The sequence below is a fragment of the Haemaphysalis longicornis genome, unplaced genomic scaffold (genome assembly GCF_048455015.1).
Source record: "Haemaphysalis longicornis isolate Haplotype H1 unplaced genomic scaffold, Haemaphysalis longicornis Haplotype H1 scaffold_9, whole genome shotgun sequence".
Classification (NCBI taxonomy): Eukaryota; Metazoa; Arthropoda; class Arachnida; order Ixodida; family Ixodidae; genus Haemaphysalis; species Haemaphysalis longicornis.
The window spans coordinates 57101165-57126901 of NW_027526460.1; the positions used below are offsets into that span (position 1 = coordinate 57101165).

The following is a 25737-nucleotide window of genomic DNA, read 5'->3' on the forward strand; positions in this document are numbered from 1 at the left end:
CACAGTGCGCGCCCTTCGCACTTGTGCTTCCATGCTTGCATGTTCGTTTTCAACTTCCATTGTTTACCCCAGCATTCTTACTACTACAAAAAAGATGTGCACTAAATTTAAGTGCAAACAACTCATTCTGTAAGCTTATAGTCTCTGTTTGATCTGCGTTTGATTTTGTTGGCCTCAGCCAATTGCAACGAGCTGGCCCATAATATGACTCTAAGTTCAGTGCGAAAAAGTAATGAGGGTGTTGCATGGCCAGTCTCTGTTTTTCTCATATGACTTATTTGAGTGAAGTGTGCATTAAAAATGGCATCAGTGTTATTCTAGCGAGCCAATCTTTTGAATGAACCCTACTTCCATTTTGTCTTCGGTGTCCCCTTAAAGGAGCCATGAAGAGAAAACACAAGTTTGGTTCATTCGAAAGATTGCCTCTTTAGAACCATAACGACACCACTTATAACGCAAACTTCGCTCAAATAAGCTACATAATTAGGAAAAAAGGAAATGACCATGCGACCCACCAGCTCATTTTCCGCAACAGAACCTATGATGCCACTCGAGAATGCTCTGCGATTGGCGGAGGCCGGCAAAAGCAAACACAAGTTAGGCAGGGCTTACCAGTTTGCACAGGGAGCTATATCCCCGTGAAACATACTGTACATTCTTTTTATGACAAAGAACGGTGGAGTAAACGGTTGAAGTTCCGAACGAACACGCAAGCGTGTGCGCCAATGCGTACGAAACTACCGCCGGCCGAGCTCGACATCTCGCCGTCGCGCAGACGAATTTTCGGATTCGAGGCTCTTAGAGGCCAACGAACCGTCCCAGCACGCACAGCCGCGACCTTGCTTGGTATCATAATCCTTTCACAGGAGGTTGGCCGTCATATCGCCAACCAGCAAAGGTAAAAATAGAAACGAGGGGAGTAAGGAACAGCAAGCAGCGACGAGATAGTGACAGCCGTCGCAGTTTCGGAATGGTGTTGGCTTGCTGCTATTGTTAGGAGCTCGTTTCCAGTTTATAACCACTGAAAACTCCAGTTTTTTCGAGTACTTTACAACGAAATTTCGTTGCTACGTTTTGAAATGCCCATGTAGTACACGGGCTTATCGTCGAGGGAGTGCGACATCCCCGGTGAGGAGATCTCCTTTCATGTGCTGCCCAACGACGAACCTCGGCGAAGCAAGTGGCTACGTTTTGTGAACTTTGCAAACGGAGCAGAAAGAGAGCTAAAGGAAGTACGAGTGTGCTCACTTCATTTCCGAGGAAGTGATTACGGCAGGGACCCTTACGTTAGCTCACTCCTGGGACATGCTGGCGCTCGTCGCCGACTTCGTCAAATCGCCGTAAAAGCGCTCTGACCTTGGGGGAAAAAATGCCGTAAACACCGCGCATTGACGCTCGTATCTTTCTGGTCGAAGCAGAGAGTTCGCGCGAACGGCTTTCCATACACGACACCGGCCAACTGACATAAGCGATACTGCTACTGAAATTGAACTATTATTAACCTTAATAAAAATACGGCACATACGTACCAGTCTGTATTCGTCCGTCGCGACGGGGCTGACGAGGCAGCGGTGCCGACGGCTGGGCGTTCGTCTGTTGTGGCTATCGCGGAATGGTCGCTTTCCCGTCCACCGCGTATCCCACAACTCTTGCCGCTCGTGCACTTAGAAGCATTGAGCGTTTTAGTGGTGTGAGGTTGTTAAATGCAAGCCCGAGCTCCTCGGCGAGAGTTTTGTTCTCCGGATCAGGCGATTCCATGACTAGGGCTGCGGGTGCACTAGGTTTTACTAGTATTTTTAAAATGGCCGCCGTCTCGGTCGACTCCCGCGTGTGGGTGCTATATGGAGTCGACATACTAAGTATCTGTTTCATGGACCGGCTCGTATGACGCCATGGTTCACGTCACGGAATGTGCAATTTTAGCGGGAGATTTAAAATTTTGGCTTAAATTGCCTTATTTCTCAGTGAATAAAGCATCATTTGCTTCCGGGAAAGCACTTGGGGTACTATGAAACACGAAATCTTTCGAATAAAACAAACTTTTGTTTTCTCTTCATGGCTCCTTTAAAGAGAAGGTGGCAGTGTGGAGGGGCTATCAGGTCACGGACATGGGTGGCCCTCACAAGGCTGAGCAAGTTGGTCTAGCAAAGTCCACCCATCTGCACACGACATCCTGCGACCCCGTTCAAGCTTCGTGGAAAATCTGCCGTCCTTTCGTTTGCTGTTTGTAATCCACCAAAGTGGACCTGCTGACCAACAAGGGTGCAAGCTGCCCCCGTAAAGTGAGAATGAGTTGCCGAGTTTGAGGCACGTGGACCCACCAGGAGACGGCAGGCGACGAGTGCCGGAGGAAACGCAGGACGGGGCTCCAGTCCCAGCGGCGGGCCAGGTGGCTGGGCCGCTCCCGCAGCAGCTGCCAGCAGCAGCGCACCCCGTGCAGGGGCGGAAGGCCGCCTCCGCGGGGCCGCTTGGCAGGCGGGGCGTCCCCGCCCCCATCCTCCCCGGGCCGGCCCTCCGACAGCAGCAGCCGGGGCAGGTCGCACTGCTCGAGGCAGGCGTCCACGAAGAGCGCGGCCGTCGGGTACCTGGCGACCAGCTGCCCGAGCGTGAGGCACTGGTGCGCCCGCTGGCTGGCCCACTGCTCCGAGCAGGCCAGCAGCTCCGTCAGGAGGGGCAGGCACAGCAGGGCCACCAGGTCCGTGCAGCTGCGCTGGTGCAGCAGGGACGCCAGCCGGCCCAGCAGCGACGCCCGGGCAGAGGGGCTCCAGTCCTGCAGCCGCCAGACGCTAGCTTGGTCAGGAATCCCGGCCCTTTGGCAAGGGGTTAGCAGCTTGCCAGTAATGTTGGCCCCTCACGCTTCGCAGCATCCCTGAAGAGCTCAAGGAGTGTTTTTGCATGGATTCAAGCCCATTTCGAACCACACAAACATTGTTGGGAAAACCAGGCAGGAGGAGGACACAAGAGAAATCGTCAAAGCTTGTATAATTACAAAGCAAAATGCGTAGCCTTACCACAATGAACCCTCTTCGTGTGATATATATAGCTCTGCTGTGCGCATATCACTAAATATTTTCATTTCTTTGCTGTTCTATACCTTCTGTACTTAAACGAGTTGTCAGGGCAATAAAAATTCAGTCGACAGTCGGAGCTTGTGCCGTAATCTTGCTTCGCCACCGTTGTTTGTACTGATTCTATCAAACATAGACCCCCAATTTCCTCAAGGGGTAACCACATGCAGCGATTTTGGGGAGCAACGCGGAAAACATTAACACAGTGGGCATCGTGAACAGGCAGTGAGGGTGACAGTGACACACAAAAAAATCGATACCCTGCCGCCAGTGGCCTCCATTCCTGTTGCTCACTTGTGGGCTGATTCTGGCTGGTGAGATGCGAGCGACAGCAACAGCTCATCGCTGTTGTCGCCCCAGGTGAAAGTGTATCAATTTTTTCACTCGTTACTGTCACCCACACTACCTGTTCACTGCCCATACTTAGTTACGTTTTTCCCATTGCTCACCAAAACCAGTGGGTTTGGTTACCCCTTTAGGCCGCCCGACTTTTGTCCATGTGTTTTTTTTTTTTTTTTTTTAGGGGGGAGCGGGGGAAGCCTCAACATTGGTTGACACCTACTACCCCAACAGTAGACCTTTGGCCACATCAAACATCCACCAGTTTTCCTCTCTGACTGGCGAGATAAATGTGGCCCCTTAAATGGCATTCACAAACCAAGTGGGGCATACCGGGCATGGAAACCAGTCAGACAGACTGAAGATGCTGGTAGCGCAGATCAATGTCACCAAACAGGCATGGAGAGCTCCTAATGTTCTTCTAATGTTATGGGGTTTCATGAGAGGATAGAGTTAATACCAATCTTGTGCCCTAAACTAATGTTTGGAGTGGCATTTGTGTATGCTCGTTTTTATCATTCTCGTGGCAGCCAATGTGCAGTCGCATGGCCCAGAAGCGAGCCTTATTCGCGCGTTAGAAACGGCGGCCACTGCTTGAGCAGAAGCTGACAGTTTTGACAGCGATGTGTTAATGTAGCTTTCAAATTACTCACGTGCACTGCCAACAAACCTTTAGTATTGAATACAATACCTTTAGTAATAAAACCGAGCCACCCGTCACGGCGGCTCAGTGGCTATGGCGCTGTGCTGCTGAGCACAAGGACGCAAGTTCGATTCCCGGTTGCGGCGGTTTTTCTGGCAACCGGTCGCTTCTCTGATGGAGGCGAAAAGCAAAAACGCCCATGTGTTCGATATTTCGGCGCACGTTAAAGATCCCCAGGTGGTAGGGTTGCCACCTTTTCCCGAAAAAAAAACAAAAAAAAACGGCCCTTCGGGGGAAGGGGGGGCGTGGTATTTAGAAGACAAAATTTGTGGTGAAAAAAAAAAGAATCCATGTTTTATGACATGCAATGTCATATGCATTGTAGCGTTTTCCTAGAGAGGAATCAACATAACGTTTTTAATGAAAGTTACTGAAATTTTGGTTATTGCTGAATGTGCTGCACTGAAAGGTAACCTCTCTACTTCGTCCAATAAAAGCTCTTTGCATCTCGCCCGCGCTCGCCCGCATATTTTCTCTGCTCGCGACTCTGTGCACAGCTTGCCGACACCTATTTATCGTCGTAGTTGCTGAACTAACGCTTATAAAATGGCAAAAAAAAATTATCGCGGCACGATGGTAAAAAAACCGGATAATGACGGCCGGTTTTAACTAAGGACCGGCAACCGGCCCGATGTCTAAAAAACCGGTCGGGCCTGTCAAAAACCGGGCAGGTGGCAACCCTACCAGGTGGTCAAAATTACTCCGGAGCCCTCCATTACAGCGCGCCTCATCGCCTGTGTAGCGTCGGCGCGTTAAACCCTACAATCAATCAATACAACCGAGCCAATAAACTCGAGGGGTGGCACGAAGTTTTTGGGGAGGCTTGTGCTACCAGGTAATTTAGCATACATCGGGAAAATTCTAGCTCATGCACGTGCTTATAGTTTCGAATTCAAATTTGCGCGCCCTTGCAAAAGAATCTTCAGCAGCCAGTTGTCAAAGCTGTCACATGTTTGGCGCGAAGTCCGGCGCAAAGGACTTCGTAAGAGGGTGAGGGGCAGCCCCTTTTTATGGGCATTTGTTTCTTTTGCTAATGTGCTGCAGCGAGCTTATGTCACATACTTCAACCACTACTCGTCCTCGTCGTGCAGAGCTCTTGCCCGACTTCAGGAGTTGACTCGGCATAAAACAGAAGCACGCAAGTCCCAGTCTAAAGCACCTGTGAGCCTCCTTAATTATAATTTAAGTCCAGGACCATCCGCTGACTGCCCGGGTGGCTTTCTGGCGCTTATTTTCTTGTGCGTTGCCATGAGCACTCACTTCCGAAGGCATTCCTCGGACTGCCCGCGGACAACGCAGGGCCAGTAAAGCAATGACGTCCTACATTTGGACATTCGACATGCGCACCTTTACACTCTCTCACAAAAGTGAAGGACTTTCGAAGTTCTCTAGTGCTTACCCTCTCATCAAGCCATTGACGCAAACCCCTGCACGGCTTCCCGATGCGTTCACACAGCACAGAAACTGCCTTTTGCAAGTCATAGTTGGAAAGTTGACACGCGTTTGTCTCCTTGAACACATCAGCCATTTTCAATTACGAGCCCAAAGGCCGTAAACGCAATCTTCATACGCACTTCATACAGGTTTTCTTGAGACACAAAACGCACGTGCGCACGCTTGCTACGCGTGCGACAGTCAGTCAGTCCAAAACGGCTTGTAGCGGCTAGCAGTCTCCGACTAATGCCGACTAAGCTTTGACCTTACTTTGGCTTCGTACTATCAGCCTAACCGCAGCCGGTTGGTAATCCAGCCAGCTGCGAAAAACGAAACCAGCGCAGCTTCCGTAACAAGCAGGTTTATCGGTTGTGAGCTCGTTCGGTATCGAAGCTTTTTCTAGTTATCAAAACTACATGCTTGTGTCAGTAGAGTCGAACACGGCGCAACACCTGCACGGGGCGTGGTCCACAGCCGTACGTAGTTCTTACCGTGACCTGGTAACCGTATCATGCATGAACCCCAGTTGGAATAGAAAAGCGCGTGAAGGTGTGTTGGGCCACAGAACTATGTTGGGCGTGAAATATTTCGTTGCACTGTAAAGAGTATCTTTCTTTTTCTCTGCGGCACGCGTTTTTGTATTGCAGAACCGGCAAAGTCATGGCGGCATCACTACGGGCTTGTCATTTCCTTGGAGCGTGCAACGTTAACAGGACCCGGCTTAGACACCTGTCCAAGGCCGCTGCCGTCGTGCGAGCGACAAGTCATGTAGGGGCAACATCCCGACGATGTTCAACCTCTAATGCTGCGTCCAGGTATATGCCGGAACATCCACTTCGCGTACTGGAGCATGCATCACTTCCTATTCGCCACATCGCAGCACAAACAAAAAAAAAAGCACAGCAAACGCTGTTCGTGCCTTAATTTAATGCTTCATTTAATTTTTACCAACTTATCTTGCTGCGGTCCTATATACATAGATCGAATTGTGATCAGTTTTCCCCGAACTCAAAAAGGTAACATAAATTAGTTTGTGGGCCCGGGCATCTTAATTTATATCGTTACCAAGTCCTTTCTTCCCGCCCCCCTCACCATTTTCGTCCTGTATAATTGGCTTCTACCCATCCTTAACATGATGCGCCGTGTCACTACACGCTCCAGGGGACTCAAAGAGCAGGACCTTCTTCAACACCGCGATGCTCTTATCCTCTCCCGCATTCGCTATCAAGCGCCATACGTCGTCCTAACGCGCACCTTGGAAGGGAAGCTTGACGCTCTAATACGCAAAGCGACAAAAATATCTCTGGGTCTTCCTATTACCACTAGCACCACCCGACTTGCGCAACTTGGTGTTCTCCCGACGGTTACTGACATAATTGACATCCATCGCAGCCACCAACGTCAACGCCTCTCCGAAACGGCAACAGGTCTTCATATCTTACGCACATTAGGATACCCGTCCCGTCCTCCCCGACCTCAAACAACTCCTCTAGACAGCAAAATACCCCAACATATTACCGTAGCACCTATTCGCCGCCACATGGACAAGGTACGCCATCCCAAACGCCGTCTTATTCGTGCCGCATACTACGCCAAGAAAGTAAACCGTGATACCGACAGCCGCCACGTATTCACAGATGCGGCATTTGAAGATAACCTCGGTGCGGTCGCTTTCATCACTTCAGGGGGTACTCGCTACTCCATCACTCGACGCTGCACCTCCCCAGAAGAAGCCGAACTTCTCGCTATTGCTTTTGCCGCTGCTGACAACACATCCCCTGTCCGCACGACCAATATCTACACCGATTCAAAGTCAGCATGCTACCACCTGGCTCAGGGTCTTGCCTTCCCCTCCTCACTGTCCCTCTTCAACAACGTTAAAGGGCCTTTTCACGTGCACTGGATCCCTGGTCACGCAGGCGTTGCAGGGAACGAACACGCTCATCAGCTTGCCCGCGAAGCTCTCCTCCGGGCCCCTGTCGATGCTCGCGACACAAATCCTTGTCCTCCCCCTCCGCTCCCCACCTTAGCAGACATTCTAAGCCTACGCCGCACGTTCCCTCCCCTCCATTCCGGGCTTACCCGTCGCGAGCAAGTAGTCATTCGGCAGGCGCAAACATATACACTGCACACACCCACTCGGCTCCATCTGTTCCAACGCATGCCAGACACCCCTGTCCCACTCTGTCCCCACTGCCTTATTTTCCCTACCCAGGACCACATTCTGTGGGAGTGCCCCTACAACCCTACCCAACCACACAATTACACCGGAGAGTGGCTGGCTGTTGCGGCGAGTCTCCAACAGCAACAGGAACTAGCGGCCCACATCATCAGGGCCCTCAGCGGCTGCCTGGACCGAGGCGGCTGATTTGCCCCACCATCCCATGAATAATAAAGTTTCTATCTATCTACGACTAAAAAACTTGGCCAATCCCCTTAAGTGGGTATGCGCCATTTTCTATGCACCACAACCACCACTTCAGGCTCTTGCGTTGGTGCTCAGCAGTGTGACGAGTTTTAATTTTGTTTCGTATAGCAGCAACCTTTTTTTTTTTCGCTTATACTCCCACTAACTTTGCATACTCGCTGCAGGACGTGGCCAAAAATGTACAATGCAACCAGCTTTATGCGCATCACTTTCAGGCCAGTGGAAACACCGTCTGCCGACTACCAGTTCCTGGAGCGCAGCGTCTTGCCCACCATGCATTTCCAAAAGAGCCTTCCGCGGCTGCCAATCCCAAAGCTGGAGAAAACGTGTGAGCGTTACCTGCGAGCCTTGGAGCCCCTGGTCACTGCCGAAGAACTGGAGAAGACCCGCGCTATCGTCAATGATTTCAAGAACAACGAAGGGGCAGGTAAGATTGCATTACATTGTTGTTGCAATGCGGAAATTCAGTTCCTCGTGCCACCTTCCCTCATTGATCTCTGTCACAGTGATGCAAGCAGTGCACTTTAATCTGTTCTGTGCAAATAATTGGACGCAACCTGAAACGATGCATTTTAAGCTAAAAACCTCCATTTGTAAACAGATCTCACCTAAGCACCTGCACGCATACCATGCATGGGAAAGACCCAGCCTACGCTCCATTTTCAGCAAAATCATTGTATAAAATAGGCGTATATTAGGCTTTAGTTATCGAGTCATTAATTAGCAGACTTGAGGCTCGTCCAGCAGGGAGAGAGAGAGCAATGTTCTGAAGTTCAACAACAAAAAAAGGCAAAGTTATAAACTTTTCGTTAACACAACCCTCAACAACTGGTGTGCCAGCCTGGGGACAAGATGTGAGCAACTAAAAAACAATATTGTAAAATATGGAGCAAGTGCACAAGTGCGAATGCAGTACGATAAAGGTGGAGGTACGAATATAGTAAGGAAGTATTTAATACGTTTTTGAAAAAAACCACAACAACGGCTTTAGAAAGATCTGCCAGTAAAATTGGGACCATCCATCGTCAGAGTCTGTCTCTGTTGTAAATCCCCATATGCTTGTCGGTCAGTTATGAAGATGTCTGTGGCAGCTGCAGAGGGCTTTCAAACTACATAAGTTCAGAATTGTTGGCGGTATTTGAAAGAGCTGAAGCCAAAAACAACACACAGAAAATATTTCCTGCATCAGATTTTTGGTGAGGCGGTATGCTCGGATGGGCTGCGAAGTAAAAAAGAAACAATCTTGTCATGATAAGATTTTAGAATAATGTGCCTACTTTAGGCGTGAAACATGCATACATTTGGGCTTAAGGTCAAAAACTGGATGACTAATGCAAATTAAATATATTATTAAAAAATATTGTTCTTTATTATTTGTTAAACTTTGTAATTAAAATGACTTCCAATTAATATACACCATCAGCAGCGTGTAAAGACTGTTTCCATTCCAGAGACTGTGCAAGATCAGTTTATTAATTTCACTGCAACATTGTTCACATTGTTTTTGTTTCATCTGCAAAGTAAAGTGATGCATTTTATGCAAATTTTGACCTGCATGTGCACCTTTTTGCGTGAGCATGCTGAAATATTCTGGTTGCCCTTGCCAGAACTGGACCAGCTGCTTAGGAAGAGGAACAAGGCAAACAAGCACACCAGCTACATCTCAGGTTCGTGAGTACGGCACCTGCATCCTTTTGTAGGAAACTGTAGAACAAGGGTCGTAAACAGTGCCACTTCAGCTGCTAGGAAACAGCCGGAGCTTGTTATAAGAGATGCAAGCACAACCGAAATGCTGCCGCTATCAAGACCGGTTACTACAAAGTTGGTTGAAATGAAAATAAAATCCGCATATGAAAAAGATCTATATCTGCTGTAACTTTTACTTAGCTAGAGAAATGAATTGGCAGGTGGGAAGATTGCAGTGATGCCTTGTGGCGGAGTAGTTGCAGTTTCGCTGGGCTTGTGTAGCCTATGGATGCAAGAAAGTGGCCGAATGCTATACTCCTGTGAGCGCCTCTCCTTTTTCATTTCAGTGGGTGGGCAGCTCTTGGATGTCTCTGAGGGGGGCAGATAGTAGAACGGTATCATGATATTATTATTACCTCTGGTATCACTATTGTGTTATCAACAAAGAAAATGATCTTGCTGCTACTTTGCGCAACGCCTAGTGGAATGTATATATAGAAACATTACCCTCTCACTGCTTCCAATCATATGTTTGCCTACACCTGCCAACACAGACTGAAAATTAGGAGAAGGAAAAAAAAAAGCATACAAAAGGGAATTGTGTAGGTTGTAGATATATGTAGCTGTGGCTATATAGCTTGGCCACTGTAATGTGTGCGGCACTACACGGATACGTGAACCTTTTTTTTTTTTTTCACCCAGGCCCATGGTTTGACATGTACCTGTCATCCCGCAAGCCACTGCCCCTCAACTTCAACCCCTTTTTGTCGTGGAAAGATGACCAGCGGCCAGCATACATGGACCAAGTGAGCACGCAATTTATATTGGGGGCTGCTTACTTGTGACACCTTCTGTTTTACTCTGGCCAGTACCTTTTTTCTTTTACGCCTAATGAAGCTAGCACACACTTTCATTTATACAGAACTCACGTTTGCTTTAGGTTTACTAAGGCAGATTGTAGTGTGACTATGTGTAACTTCAACTCTAGTTCTCTTTCGTTATGTTATTAATAAACGTTACAGGCCACTGTTTACTAGAACTGAGAGTGGCATTGCCTTCTCGCATTACTGAATGTCACCTGCGATTGTGCACTACTATTAACACGTGTATTGATGCAAAAGGCTCTTCTTATAATTATTTGTTTATTTATTTTTGCATGCATATGAACAAAAACTACCTTATGATGGCATCTGTTATTGCTGTCAAGAATTCAATGCTTTCAATGGCTGCAATGCTAAATACTGACTGGCTCTCTCTTTGTTTCTTGTGCTCGATATTTAACCCTTTCAGCCCTGGAATTGTTATTTCGAGCAGAAATTGTTTTTCTGCGTGAATTTGCACAGTTTTGGACCTCAGAAGCATAGAAACAAAAAATTGAGGTGATAGTGCAATATTAATTTACAAGTATCACAATTAATTAGATTATTTTGCAATCAAAATTTTCCTGAGACGGAAAGTTGTTTTATTGTTTTCCTAAATGCTACGACTCTCAGCCTACACCAAAAGAATAAAGGTGGTGGTGCAAGTACTTCCAGATTTACAAACATTTTGACAAACCAGGATTTCGGTTTCCTTCCCTGCCCCGTCATCATACCTTGTGCCCTGGAGCTTCTTTTTCATAGTGTCCAGCTCCGTGAAAATGCAGCAGTGGTGATGTCCACCAAAAGATGCATCCTTAAAGAACCCTTGCAGAGGAAACTAGCAGTTTTCATTTTGTTCTGCAGAAGCTAGAGGATAGTTCGTGTGGTGTAATCAAATGATGACACCAGGGCCGAAAGGGTTAATTGCCGCAGACATAGTGCTTCAGAACGGGACTAATGCTATGTTCAGCGTAGGACCATATTATTCTTATTTCAGCCTGTCTAACAACTATATAGGTCACTAATATTACTCAGCAGTTCACCTAGCCTAGTAATTCCAAACCAGACTACAGGAATGATTTTTTTTTTTCGATGGACGTTAAAGAAAACAAAATTGCTATTTTCCGTGGCCTGCCTCACAGCTTCCATGTGGCTTCAACACAACACTTTTTAATGTTTGTTTTCAGTTATTCATTTTGCAGGCGTGCGGTTCTAAATAAATGTCGCTATGGTAATTTCGGTAGCGTATTTTCTCTGATGTGCAGCATGTTTTTACACAGCAATGACTGTGGAATCTGCTCTTTTTGTAAAGTTATAGTGGCACAGATCAAAAAAAGAAAAAAAAAGTGGACATGTAATCATAACTGTCAGACCGCCTAGTTGGAATTGATTCATCTTGCAAAATAGCACGCACAAACAGGGATAAGAAAAGAAACATGGACAAGTGCTTCTAACAACCGAAATTTTAATCAAAAAAACATACTTTTTGTACCGCACAGTGCAAGATACAACTTGACGGTACACATATCAAAACGTTTTCACTCTCAGTAATTTCATACGCGCGATGACAGCAATGATATCTCCTTATCTGACAATGCTACAAGATGGGTGGCTTACGCAATCTTCATTGTGATGGAAAACGTGCGAAGCCTCTACAATCTCTCGATGTTTTATTGGGATGCTTGAACAGGATGGCAGTGTTATCAAAGAAGCGCGTGATTCCACACTCTTTGCAGTGTAAGGCCAATTGTGTGCACGTGCATCCTTGTAGGCTGGACGAGTGTTCTCTTAATCTTGTATTAATACACCTGCCCGTCTGCTCGATGTGCACGTGACCGCACGCCATTAACACCCTATACACCACATTTCTTGTGCAACCAACAACGTACATAACGTACAGTCCTTTACTTCATTCTTGCCCTCATATTTTTGTTTTACCCTGCACCAAACACTTCCTGTTTTGTTTTTTGCTGAAAAGACCACTCTTACATTGTAATTTCCTGTTGCCTTCTTCTTAAGTCTATGGAATAGTGCACGTATATATGAAACTACCACAACCTTTGACCGCTGTCTGCTGGACCTGCTTTCCTCCATTGTAGGTTGTTTTTCTTTTCATTTAAACTTACATTTTTAGCATTGTCAGATAAGGAGATATCATTGCTGTGCCCATGTGTATGAAATTACTGAGTGCGAACATGCGTGTTTCTTGCATTGTTGTGTGCGGCACTGTGGGGCATAAAATGTGTTTTTTAGATTAAGATTTCAGTTGCCATAAGCGCTCGTTCGTGCTTCCTTTCTTGTCCCTGTTTGTGGACACTATTTTGCAAGAGGACATGTAATGCGGAAAAATGAGAACCGGTACACTGCCAGGGTAACAGAGCGGCTACCAAGAGACAGGACTATGGATGTGGGGGAAGTCAGTTCGCACAGTGGAGGGACCGTGAGATGAGGAAGTTTAGTGGCAGAGAATGGGTTTGGATGGCACAGAATATATGGAGCAGGTGGAATCCTGCAGTGGGCATAAAACAGAGTGATGGTAGAGCAACTCGTGCATCAATTCGGACGTCCTCCTTGGTGTGGCCTCCCGAGGAAGTAAGGAGGTGTGTCCTGCCTCTGTTGCAGCTGGTGCGTGCGTGCAACCTGGTGATCTCGTCCCTGCGGTTCATGCGGTCCCTGCGCAGCGGCCAGCTGGAGCCCATGGTGTACCACCTGGACCCCACCAAGAGCGACACGGGGGCCTACAGGCGCTCCATCAAGTAACCCGACCCTTCCCGCTGCTCTTTTCCTCCCTTCCTTCCTAGGCCACCCTAACACCCTGGGGCTGTGTTTCCTCTGGAAGGGGACCACGAACAGAAAGTACGAGGAAGGTGGCCACATTGGAAAATGGCAGTTGGGCCATCCTTGAGTGCTAACAATTCAGCTTAGGCGATGACGAACACGGACGGTAGACTCAGCCGCCACACTCCCATGCTACCCCATGGTGTCATAGGTACCTGCTACCGCCAGTAAAGGTGATTGTGCAAATGTAGTAGTGGTGCCTCTGGTTCCATGTGACTGTGCTGCTTCAGTGCTAGTGTGGGGTTTACACACTCGCTACTCTGTTCTTGGTCCCTCCCTAATGGTGCCACGGCTGACAGCATGGAGGAGGAAACATTGAAGTTTGCCTGTACTTGCCATCTTGTTTAGAGCACAGCTCTGCCCTTTCTGGTGGCACTGGTGTAACCAACCAGCAGGGCTGAGCAAAGAGCACAGCAGATGGTGGCGATAGCAAAAAGGGGGCAGCGAGGAAGGCCAAAGAAAAAGGCGCAAGAATAGCTCGTGACGAAGGTGGCGGAGGAATGGACGGTGGTGGCTCCCCTCTCTGGCACTGCCTGTGGTGGCTGCTGTGAAACATGCAGCCAGAAACGAGGCCCAATGGCAGTTGCACAAGTGGGTGTCCCTAGGTCTTTTCCATTAGAGAGGCAGCCATGCAACACACAGGCCCCACCCCATTATGTGAACTGCCTATGAAGAAAGTTCTCTCTGCTGGAATGAACTACCATACAGAAAATGGTAGCTGGTCCCAGCTCATTTATGGTTTAATTCCCAGCTGGGCCCAGCTGGGCCCAGTTGGGACCAGCTAGGACCAGCTAGAACGGGGACCAACTAGTTCTAGCTGGGAATTTAACCATAAACCAACTGGGACCAGCTACCATTTTCTTTGAGGAATGCAGCCAGTACAAGTGCTTTATCTGCCAAGGTTACTTATCTCCAGGACAACACTTCGGATGCAGCTCCCAAGGGATGCCTTGTTATAGCAGCTTCTCGTCAAGAAACTTGTGCACTTGGCCGCGCGAGGGTGGCATTTACTTGTAGTGGTCCCAGCACATGTTAGTATCTTGCTTTCTGCTCAGTGAGGCATGTTATTTGAAGCCACTGGCAAGTAAAATCGAGTTCATTGTAAGCTTAGGTGTTTAGTGCAAAGAATAGCGAACTTCTAATGTCTAATGAATACAACTTTTGTTTTCAAGCTGGCTCAGGACTCCATTGTTGAAGCTGTCCTAAATGGATGATTAACATGAGCAGTTCCATTCTTCCATATGTCGAATTGACTTACTATGTGGGAGAACATTTTTTTTTTTTTTCCTGCACTTAAATAATCATTCGCTAACTGTAGGACTGTGAAAAACCCTAGCTTGCAACCTCTGGCCTATTATGTAGGAGCACTTCTGGGTAGGAATGAAAAGGTGCTTACACTAGTTGGAAGATCCTAGCATGCTGTGGGTGTTGACACTGAAGAGTTACTTTAATTGCACTTTTACAAAGTCAGAACGGCCATCTGTGCATTAATGGCTGTTGTGAATTAAAAACAGCAGCACAATAAGGCATCGGCAGTCAGTATGTTACTTTGTTTTTTGATATAAAGTAGGTGGTTTGCTTGTCCGCAACAGACCCCACGGGGATCAGAGGATGTGGAAGTTCCCAAAGTGCCTATGGTATGTCGAGTTCCCGTTGCGTGCCAGCGTGCATGAGACGTGCCTTTCCTGCTGGGTGGGTGGCCACTGCAGGATGCTGCCCGAGGCCCTGGCGTGGTATGTGAGTGCCCTGCTGTGGAAGGCCTACCCGCTGGACATGAGCCAGTTCGGACACCTGTTTGGCACCACCCGGCTGCCCCAGGTGCCCAGGGACCGGCTGGAGCTGCACCCGGACTCCAAGCACATTGCGGTCGTCCGCAACGGCCACTTCTACGCCCTGCAGGCGCTGGACGACAACGGTCAGTGGTCTCTGCTGCCACCTGCAGTCACCTTGAGGGCACTCGTCATGGCTGGGGATATAAGTGCCTGCCGCCGGTTAACAAACTAGAGCATGCAGTTGTTACTTGCGTGGCATTTTTGGGGGTGCACCTTTACAAAACCTTGCTGATTGCAGTTGGATCAATTAGGGTATAATCATTTCAGTGAGTTTGTGAAATGACGCAGTTCAGTTGCTTTTCAAATATCATTCGGTCACGGACCAGGAAGCGAAATATGCAGTGTGTTTCAAGGAAATGCATAACTCTGTGCCAACAGTTGTGTAAATTTTGTGTTTTTTTTTCTGCACAAATCCTCCTTGCTTTGTATGTTTTCACTGTAGAGTGTCTGAAATTGTGGGAGGCACATACCAGGTTGCTTAGTTTCTTAGGTTGCATTGGCCCGGGGGTCATTCAGCGAGCACTCTCAAATGAACAGTAACCTCCCTCTAGCACTGAAAAAAAAAAAAATTATACAACAGCATGTACTACTAGTTATAGCAGAAACTTGGTGAATTGAACATAGTGACAAGTCATGAGAGAGTCATAATCATAACTCACCACCTATAACGTAAATATCGTATTTACCTCAAATGGCACCACGCATCCCTATGATGCACATCCTGTCACGTGTTAGACAGAGTTTGGGTGAGGTAGTGTGAGAATGTTTACACATTAGAATGAAAGGCATGCGTTACTCTTCACAATACACGCAGCTTGTAGAACCATGGAATGAAATATATGACTATGTGCAAAGCACAAAAAATGGGCGGTTGTTGCCTCTACCTGGCCACATGTCAACGCCCTCTTCTCTATCCCTGACAACCCCTGTGTGGCCAGGCAACCTGTTTGCCCCCGAGCACTACCACGCGTGCCTGTCGCGCATCATGGCCGACAGCCGGCCCCCTCCGGAGGTGCCTGTGTCGGCCCTGACGGCGGCCCCCCGGGACGAGTGGGCGCGGGCGCGTGAGGACGTCCTGGCCGCGGGCAATGCGGACAGCCTGAGGAGCATCGACAGCGCCCTCTTCGTGCTGGCATTGGACAGCGAGACCTTTCAGGGCACAGAGCAGGAGAAGGTGGCCCACCACTTCCTGCATGGCCCCGTCCACAACCGGTGGGTGGGATGCTTACGCGCACAAGTTTCGCAGGCGCGCCTTCTGTCAAGATCAGCCGCAGTTGCTTTGGTTTAGGCAGGTTTCTTTAGTGTTAACACTTGGTTGTCATCAGGCCAAGCAGGCAGGGGGTAAGTGGAGGGAGGGAGACAGGGAGGGAGGGAGGGAGAGACAGAGAGAGAGAGAGAGAGAGAGAGAGAGAGAGAGAGAGAGAGAGAGAGAGAGAGAGAGAGAGAGAGAGAGAGAGAGAATGTTAGCATGGAGGTGTCAATAGCTCTATATTTTCACGCGTATAACCCTCACCAATCATTGGCATATCTTTAGAATGAAGTCAGGCAAAATAAACTAGGTCTTGCAGATCACTGGCAGGAAATGAGAGGGGATTGGGGGCTAAGTGTTAGCAGTGAGCAACACCTGCCAATTTTTTTGGTGTGAATAACTGCTTTCAAGCATATTTTTCCAGTCTTTGAGTTAATTAATGAAATGTGGGCTGCAGTGTGTGTGTGCTACTACATTGCTGGAACATGTGTACATAAGTGGTTTTTATCAGCCAGCCTGGTTCCAACAAATACAATGTAAAACCAATGTGGACTGCAGATGATGCGCAGAAAAGTCAGCGGAATATTTCTAAAGCTGTTGGGAATGAGTACTTGCGACTAGCAAGCCAATTTCAATTGAATAAAATTTCAATACGGCAAAATAAAGTGCCAATTTTAACGTCTTCATACAATCAAGGTATAAGTAGCTCTATACCATATTTTCATGCACATAACCCACACAAATAATTGACAAATCTTGAGAGTGAAGTCAGGGCGCAAATAATACCTGAATTTCCTCTTCAATGCAGCTTCACTGCATTGCGTGATGCACTGTTATGCATGCATTGTTGCTAGCTGCCATAGCAATATTCCCCCTGCTCTATCATAAACGGCTTATTGTAAAAGTACAAATGAAATGTGTTGCCGTTCAGCCTTCAATTAAGCCATGCTACCCTATCTTATCGTGAGCACGCATGCTGTTTCAAGGTGAGATGTTGCCATGCAGCATCAGAGAGAATGAGATAACAGGTACTGCCCTAGCACAAGTGAGAGGGGGAGCTTCTGAGAACCTAACAGCTATCTGCAAGTAATCAGCTCAGTAGATGTACCAGGCTGCTGTACAGCGATATAATGTTTTTTTTTTTTTTTTACTGCATTTTCCCTGGTAATGCTCTCCTTGCAGGCAAGCAAAAGAGGAAATGGTTGACGATGACGGCTACATTCGCTAGCTGAATAAACATGGCATAATTGTGCAATGCTCTCTACTTCGTGAAAATTGCAAGGTTGTGTCAGTGGTGCGGTCAATATGCGGGGATATTTTTTGTTTGTTTGTTCGCTGGGTGCAACATGGGGGTGTGGATTAGTATACGTAGGGGCAGGTTATATTTGCAAAAATACAATATGTTTGGGTTTTTCATCCCACTGCATGATCATAATGAAAGGGTATTACAGGTACAGCAACAACAGAAAGCGTTATTTTAATCTCAAAAACTGCGACTGTGTTTTTTTTTTTTTCGTTTCCACAATAACGATCACTGCGAAGAGTATTAACTTTGTTATTATGACATCAGCAACAGTTTCTCTAAAAGATTTGTTCATATGTGAGCTTATTTGTCTGACGATAGCACGGGAACTAGTGCTTAGACACGCATTTCGCCTTTATGCTGAAGTTTTTATTGAGGCTCTTTAGCTAAACTGCCTCCCACAAAAAACGAAGCATGAAAACAGCATACACGTACAGCATTTGTGTGTTCAGTTCCCAGCTTTTACTGTGCACTTGTTGGCGTGCATCTTAGCATCGGTGTGCTTTTCTGGCAATGCCCGCACTTGCATAATTTTTTAATAATAAATCTGAGAACTACAGGCTATACATCAGAAGAGAGAAATGTGGGCAGCTTCATTGAAAAACCTGCATCAGTGCTTCCTGCAAAAGTGATTGCACCAAAGCAAGCAACTGCAACTGCCTCCCTCTTCTTGCTCCTGTCAGGTGGTTCGACAAGGGTTTTTCTCTGCTCCTCACGGGAGAGGGGCATGCAGCGATCAACTTTGAGCACTCCTGGGGAGACGGTGTTGCTGTTCTGCGCTACTTCAACGACGTCTACGCCGACAGCATACAGCGACCTCACATTCACCCTGGCCAGAGTGGAAACATCAACCCTGAGCCATTTGTCCAGCGGCTCGGTAAGCGGCTTGCTTTGTGTGTGCGACCTAAGCGTGACCCCAAGCCAGGCATGGTAACGAGCCTGTTTCGCTTGAGTGAAATCAGTGAAATAGATGGTGCAAGATATGAATTCGAGGTGGTTGCGAGTTGGACTGTAGACATAGGCTGCTGCTGATGGTGATAGTGGTGGTACATCTCATGTTCTACTTTTTTGCTCGATTGATTGTGTGGTTTTCCACTAGCTTCAAAACAGAGTAGCAAAGTGTGGAGTTGCCCAGGTAGCAGTGAACCTTTCCACTGCCGCTGGCACCAGTTTTGGCTTCAGCCCCGAACGTTGCTGGTGGCCAGCAGACGGCCAACACATTGCTGTCGCGTCAGGCCCCCCTTGTGACAGGCAGCTGACAAAAAGCACCAACGTATGGTGGGCCTCTGAACTGCTATGTTGTCTGCAGCCAGACGCACGTCCTGCATAGATATGCATATGCCAAACGCACGTTGCTGCAAGTGGTGAAGTGATGACCAGCTGAAGCTAACTGTGCCGGAGGCACTTGCTAGACCGTAGCTGGGGATGTGGGCATGTGTCACCTGTTTCCATTACCAGTGGAAGGCGTGTGCCACAATGTCAGCATATTCTCCTTTACGTCACTCCGTTTTGGCAACATCACGGTGTTGACAGTGCAAAAGCCTACCGTCATGCCAGCTGCAATGTCACAGGGTGCCGCACAACAAGTTTCCACACTCGTGCTTGTTTTCATCCAAAAGATTACCTGTGCTTCAATCTGAAATGCTACTGCCTTTTGATAGAGTGAGCGGTGCAGCGAAAGAACAAGAGAAGGGGAGGACTGTGTGGACCTTGCCATTTCTGTTGGTGGACCTATACTATAGCATGCTCCCCAACCAGTCTGTGCGTTTTTGCCAGCCACAAGGCATCCCTCTGGTTGGGACAGTGGGGATTATTGACAAACTGACCCCGCGGGGCACTGGGAGTTATACAGTGAGTGATGCGATGAGAGGCATGCCTGCCGGCCCAGTAAATCATCTTGCACCTGCCTGTCGGGCAGGTCCTTCTTCCCCACAGTTGGGTGCCGATCCATGGGCAGTGGAGGCGCACAGTTTGGGTCACCAGCACGTGTTGTGGCCTGCTGACGCAGCACCTGCTAATCGTAACGGTGTCGTTCGTGCCTTCTGCCCGTTGCAGACTTCCTTGCGAGCGACGCAGTGAAGGCGGCCGTGGAGCGGGCCGTGCGTGGCTACGGGGAGGCCACGGGCAGCCTGCAGCTGGCGGCCATGGTGCACACGGGCCTCACCCGCGACCTCATCAAACAGAGCCGCCTCAGCCCAGACTCCGTCATGCAGCTCTCCTTCCAGGTGGGGCCCTGCCATGTGTGCATGTGCCCAGTACGGCCAGGGCTATGATTTTACAAGCAGGGCACCACTTTCTTTCTACACAGTTCCTGGAAGAGCATTGCTAAAGCGTGCACTTTCCCACAATGCACCAGCGATGCGTGCTGACTCGGGGAACACTCAATGAGCAGCAGCGTTTAATCCTGATACTTCTTCTCACAAGATGTAAACTTGTGAAGTTGGACCTCTGAACCACATTTCACTCACTGTCTGAGGCTGCGTTCCAATCCGCGGACAGCTTACGAAGCAGTCTAATTAGATGTCTAAAGGAACAAGAATTGTACCGGCGCAGTGGTCACGAATGCAACACCAAGGCAGACAGCATCCTCATTACAGACATGTGGAGAAATGCAAGCCGCAAGTTTCTTAAATAATGTTACCGTTATTATTTCAAAAATTACGCAATTTAAAAATTAAACAAAATCATCTTTGGCACTAGTAAATTATATTAAATATTCCAATAAAAGAACAAGTTAGTTTGTAACAACATTAATACGCAAAAAGATGGCGCTGGTGTCACTGGATAGTTTGGACAGGAAGGTAGCCTGCATCATTGCCGACTTTGATGCTGTCTCCTTGAAGCAGTCTTCATTGACTGCCTTGGTCGAATTGGAATGGGGCTTAAAGGGACGGACAACTGATTCCTGTCGCGTATATGTTCTCTAGCTTATATGAAAGCCAGCGTTTTATATAGCTTGCTAACCACAAGCAATTTATAAATTGGCGGAAATAATTTTAATTTGGCCACAAACTAAAATCGGTAGGGTGGCAGTTCGTAGTGTCGAAACTTGACACTACAATATGTGTTCCCGTCACGCGACCTGCAAACCTAGCTGCTACTGTAACTGCTGAAACGTGTATTCACTTATTGAAAACCTGTTGGCAAAAGTATGTTTTTTTTTTTTAATTGCATATGTATTTTTAAACACTAGATTCCCAGCCGCGGTGGCCACTTTTCTGATGGAGGCGAAAAGCAAAAACGCCCGTGCGTACGAGATTTCGGCGCTTGTTAAAGATCTCCAGGTGGTCAAAATTAATCCGGAGCCCTCCACTACGGCGCGCCTCATCGCCTGCGTTGCGTTGGCGCGTTAAACCCTACAATCAATCAAATCAATTTTTAAACACTATTTTGAAAATTTTTAAAACACGCCGCCCGCCGCTGCTGGGTGGCTCTCAGTGTGGCTAACTGAGCCTCCATGCCCAGAATCAACGGCAGCGTTCAGTAAACAGACCCAGTGAAGAAGCTTTGACTATTCTGCCTTAGTCAGGGGCGTTTCCTCTGCCGAAGTATTCAATTTCAGTTTTCAAATACGCCAATGGCAGCTTAAAAAAGGATGTGCCTGGGGAGAATTGAACTTCCAACCCCCACAACGTGAAGCCAGATTCTACCTATCGTCCATCCCAACTGATGGCGCCTTCGTGCAAAATAGACCGGTGAATTTAAAAAAGCACATAAAGGAATAAGAAAGCCTGCGATTCACACCTTTTTTTAGGTGGGGACAAGTTTTTAAATATCACTTTTCATTTCGCACACAGACAAAAGTATGTTGCTGCGCTTACTGTATGCCAGCATTATTTTTAGGTGGACACATAGGCTGGTAGATCTAAAAATTTTGATTTAAAAATGTTCTAGGCTGTTATCAGCAAAACCGTTCATCGTTAAGGTGCTTTAAATGACGCCCTTTCATTTGGGATCGAGAATATATACTCGACAAAGATCGGTTGTCTGTCCCTTTGACATGGCGGACTGTCCGCGAAGACGGCAATGAAGCAGTCTAAGGGGTAAATTGGAACGCACCCCGAGTAACAAACGCATGCTGTTCACACGGGTCATAAGACTAAGCTTTGGTTGGCGCAACTTAACTAAAGTGAAGTACGCTTGGTCATGTACAAACTCGGCCATGTTATGCAAGCTAGCTAGCGAGACCCCACCCTTTCTCCTATCTCATTACATATGTACAACCTACTTGATTGAACTCAATGTTAAAATTTGCACAAGTTCCATTCGGCAAACCTTCTGATCAAAGTGAAGTTGTATGTTGTCTTCATGGTTCCTGTGTGGTATGTGTTGCAAGTAGGCCCTCAATCTCATAATGATGGTTGGTTTTTTCTATGGTGCAAGGCCAACTGAGGGCAAAGAGCGCTCACTGTCAGATGTGTGGGAGCATTTTGTTCGATAAGTAAGATTCCCAGAGGTAAATGCATCACTGAACGTGGCTGCGGAATAGGTCCCGAAGGGCTTTGACAGGCAAATCGTGGACGTCACGCTAGCAACATTGGCCATTTTGCCACGTTTGTATGTTGGTGTTGTTGATATTTAGTTTAGTCAATGTTTGTGGGGAAAATATGTCCTGAAATGGATCAGCTGGCGCAGTAAACTGCAGCAAGCCTTGAATGGTCGTCTCCCTCAAGCTTTTTAGTCCATTCACGGCGAGCGGTCACTTCCTGCGTGTGCAGCTGGCCTACTTCCTGGCCCACCAGGGCACGGCGGCCACGTACGAGTCGTGCAGCACCTCGGCCTTCAAGCACGGCCGGACAGAGACGGTGCGGCCGGCCACCATGGCCACCAAGCGCTGTGTGGAGGCCCTGGTGTCCGGCCAGGAGCCCAAGCTGGTGCGGCCGCTCCTGGAGGAGTGCTCCCGCGTCCACAGCCAGCTCACCAAGGAGGCCGCCATGGGTGGGTTTGTGAGCTGGCAACACTCGCTTGTTTCTCACAGCGAGGACATATACAAGGTTGAGTCGGAAAGGGTTTTATGTGCCAAAGCACTACACCGGGGCCGTGAGCCACATAATAGTGGTGGGCTCCAGAATGATTTCGACCAGCTGGGAACCTTTAACGTATGCAAAAATCCTGACACGCTGGCGTTTTCATTTTTCGCACCCTTCTTTGGTTGATTCAGGAGGTGACAGACGGAAATAAATTTCATCATTTACAACCGAAATCAAATCCACGTTTTTCTTTTTCTTTTTTTTTTGAAATGTGTGTCAGATGCCCTAAACATCCTAAATATACAGAACTCTGCTCTTTTGGTTGCAAGCAGTCCATTTCTCAAAAAGTGTTGTTAGCGCCAACTTTTCATGCCTGCTGTAAATTCCACGAACAGCAGAGCTTAGGTGAATGGTGCCTGTAATGTGCTCCTTGAGCATTGGTAGCTATCGCCATTTTATCGCGTAGATTTTTTTCGCTACGGAAGACCTTTTGCATTTATGCATGCCACAACGGGAGGGAGGGAGGGAGAGACAGAGAGCATTTCAACATGCAACTCGGCGGGAAAGGAGAGAGAAATGGCCCTGTAACAGGGTAAAGGAGACACGAAAAAATAAGTGGAAAAAAAAAAATTAGGGGGGCTGTTGGTTTTCTAGTTAAAAAGAAACGCCACTACCGCTTAGGGTTAGTATGGTGGGGACATCGATAGACGAATAAGTACTTCATGGTCACTGGTCCTGGGCCGAGTCACCCGGGATTTGAAAACACCGTACACAGTGGCCTACCAATAACCCCTAAAAGGCTCGTTTTTAGAAAGGTACAAAAGTGGCGGTTTTTTAATGACGCGAAATGCTTTAGTAAAGTGCAAATCCAAAAAGCAACTCTGGAAATGTTGTACAGAAAATAATTTATTATTTATGTATTAACCACTTCACAAAACAGAAAGGTCAGTTTCAATAGTAGTACTGTGTCGAACTGTCTTAATGTGTACTGTTCCTTGGCTGATGCAAAATCCATCCAAACTACTGGAAACTAACAATGGTGCATTTTCTTGCTTCAAAGAACAGGAAAATCTTGGGCAAACCAGCCAGCATCAGTATACACATGGAATGCCTGCTGCCATTTAGATTTAAAAAAAAAACGTAAGCAGTAAAATCACGGTTTAAAGCGAAGCAACACACCTCTGTTTGTCAAAAGCCGTCTAGAAAGTAGGGAGGGACTCGTGACAAGCTGTGGTTAATGCTGCAGTTGCTTCCCCCCCACCCACACTCATCTTTTAAGTATGGTGCAGTTTAAATAGTGGCAGCCCAAAATAGGAAAATGTGATGCATTCGTTGGCACCACCAGCCGTATAACGGCATATTCCGTGGTGCAGGCCAGGGCTTTGACCGGCACCTGTTCGCCCTGCAATGCCTGGCCGAGCAGAGAGGCGGTCCCCAGCCCGCACTGTACGCCGACCCCTGCTTCGAGGGGGCCAACCACTTCCACCTCTCGACGTCCACCCTGCACGGCACGGCCTTCAGCGGTGGCGGTTTCGGCCCCGTCGTGCCAGACGGCTACGGCATTGGCTACGGCATGCCCGACAACGTGCTGGGGGCCCTCGTCAGCGCCTACAGCCCGCACAGGGACGCCAGGCAGTTCGCCTCCTGCCTCTCCGAGGCTCTCGATCGGATCTGTGCCGCCATGCAGGGCTCCTCGTGAAGTGAGGCACGGCATACGCCGGAGCTATAAACCGAGGGGACAAGGTTTGTGGCTGAAGAGCGTCCTGGCCTCTTTTAAATTGGCACTACGCGAGGCCTACACAGGGGCGGAGTTGTAGGAACCAATTTTAACCGCCCTCACACGGAGTGTCATGGTATTGTTGGCGGGATTGGGCAAACTGTGCGATATACTTGTACGTACATAGCAGCTGAAATTCAGGGAGATTACAGATTTCCGTGCATTGAGCGCTTCGGGGTCACATAAGAAACCCCACCCGAGTGGTGTGTGACGGGGAGGCAGGGAATGAACGAGGACACACAAATAGACATACACGCGTGTATATATTGATACTTTGTACACTTGTAAAAGACAATAAAATAGAAAAGTATTTTTTCCATCTGTGTGCTGTAATAAATACCAATCTCTCTCGTCTTCACTGACTAGGAGTGGGACAAAGAACACTTCGAAGAATCATCACACTGCACTGGGGCGGGGGTGATGAGACGCTGGCCGCAACCATCATCTCCAACCTAAGACGCGGTGCTTTGAAATAACCTACGGCTGTAATTGGCAACACATGTTGTAGACGAGACCTACATTGCTGTTATTAGTGCACTTAGCCCTGGCAAGACAAATACAGCTACACTAAACAATAACAATGTGCACAACTTGTAGGGCATTGGTCAGAGCACCTGCTGTTTGTGCGCTTACCTGCTTACAAAAGACTGTGAACAAAGTGGTCACAGGTCTGCGTTTGTGGATGCCTGAGTAAGCAATCTCATGCCCTGCAAACGACGACTTCGCAGCACCCAAAATGCTTTACAAGTGTTAAGAAATGTAAACATGCTTCTACACACAACTAAAAAAATGTGCACGTTACACTGCAGCAAAGACCCCACACCTCTCAAACTTTTTTTTTTTATAAAATCAGCATACAAAGACACATTCTGTAACATGAAATGTGACAGCTATAACAATCTCATGTTCAGCATGCAAACGTGCTGTCCGAAAGAAAACGCAAGAAAAAAGTCACACTGTCAAGGCAGCCCAAAGTGGCATCACTCAGGTTTCCTTTGACACCTTGGCAGTGCGTGAGAAATAAAGAAGCTCGGTGTGAATCGAAGGAGTAGAATTAGATCCCAATTTTTCTTTTTTTCCACACTGCTTCACCAAAAATGTGACTCAAGATCTGGGCAGTGTCGCTGGAATCCACTAAGTGAGTAAAAGTGTCTACAATACTGCCAAGGCGCAAATGATTTGCAGCGAAACCACAACTGGCAAACCTTCCGATGCCACGGACTGCAAGTTCGGCACTAGCTTTTTCTTTG

The 25737-nt window shown here is 47.8% G+C and overlaps 2 protein-coding genes across 2 annotated transcripts in view; one reads left to right on the plus strand and one right to left on the minus strand.

The window, feature by feature from the left end:
• LOC144151862 (midasin) overlaps positions 1 to 5763 on the minus strand; it is a 142035-nt gene extending 136272 nt beyond the window's left edge. Inside the window, exons 1-2 of the mRNA XM_077683018.1 lie at positions 5510 to 5763; positions 2322 to 2770 (exon numbers count right to left, since the gene is read on the minus strand). Of these exons, the coding sequence (XP_077539144.1) occupies positions 2322 to 2770; positions 5510 to 5638 (578 nt within the window). The 5' untranslated portion in view covers positions 5639 to 5763. The remainder of the gene's footprint in view (positions 1 to 2321; positions 2771 to 5509) is intronic.
• Positions 5764 to 5840: 77 nt separating this feature from the next.
• On the plus strand, positions 5841 to 24804 carry Cpt2 (Carnitine palmitoyltransferase 2). Its single transcript, XM_077683026.1, has 12 exons — positions 5841 to 6020; positions 6192 to 6359; positions 8188 to 8399; positions 9580 to 9639; positions 10361 to 10464; positions 13141 to 13274; positions 15066 to 15271; positions 16127 to 16400; positions 18424 to 18617; positions 19796 to 19965; positions 22459 to 22678; positions 24084 to 24804. The coding sequence occupies exons 2-12, from the start codon at positions 6205 to 6207 to the stop codon at positions 24407 to 24409; spliced, it is 2055 nt and encodes a 684-aa protein (XP_077539152.1). The 5' UTR covers positions 5841 to 6020; positions 6192 to 6204; the 3' UTR covers positions 24410 to 24804.
• The last annotated feature ends 933 nt before the right edge of the window (positions 24805 to 25737 follow it).

Coding starts and splice junctions, on each gene's coding strand:
- Cpt2 (XM_077683026.1), top strand. CDS start 6,205: ATGGCGGCATCACTACGGGCTTGTCATTTCCTTGGAGCGTGCAACGTT. Junction 15,272..16,126: donor GCAGGCGCTGGACGACAACG/GTCAGTGGTCTC, acceptor CTGTGTGGCCAG/GCAACCTGTTTGCCCCCGAG. Junction 22,679..24,083: donor CACCAAGGAGGCCGCCATGG/GTGGGTTTGTGA, acceptor TCCGTGGTGCAG/GCCAGGGCTTTGACCGGCAC.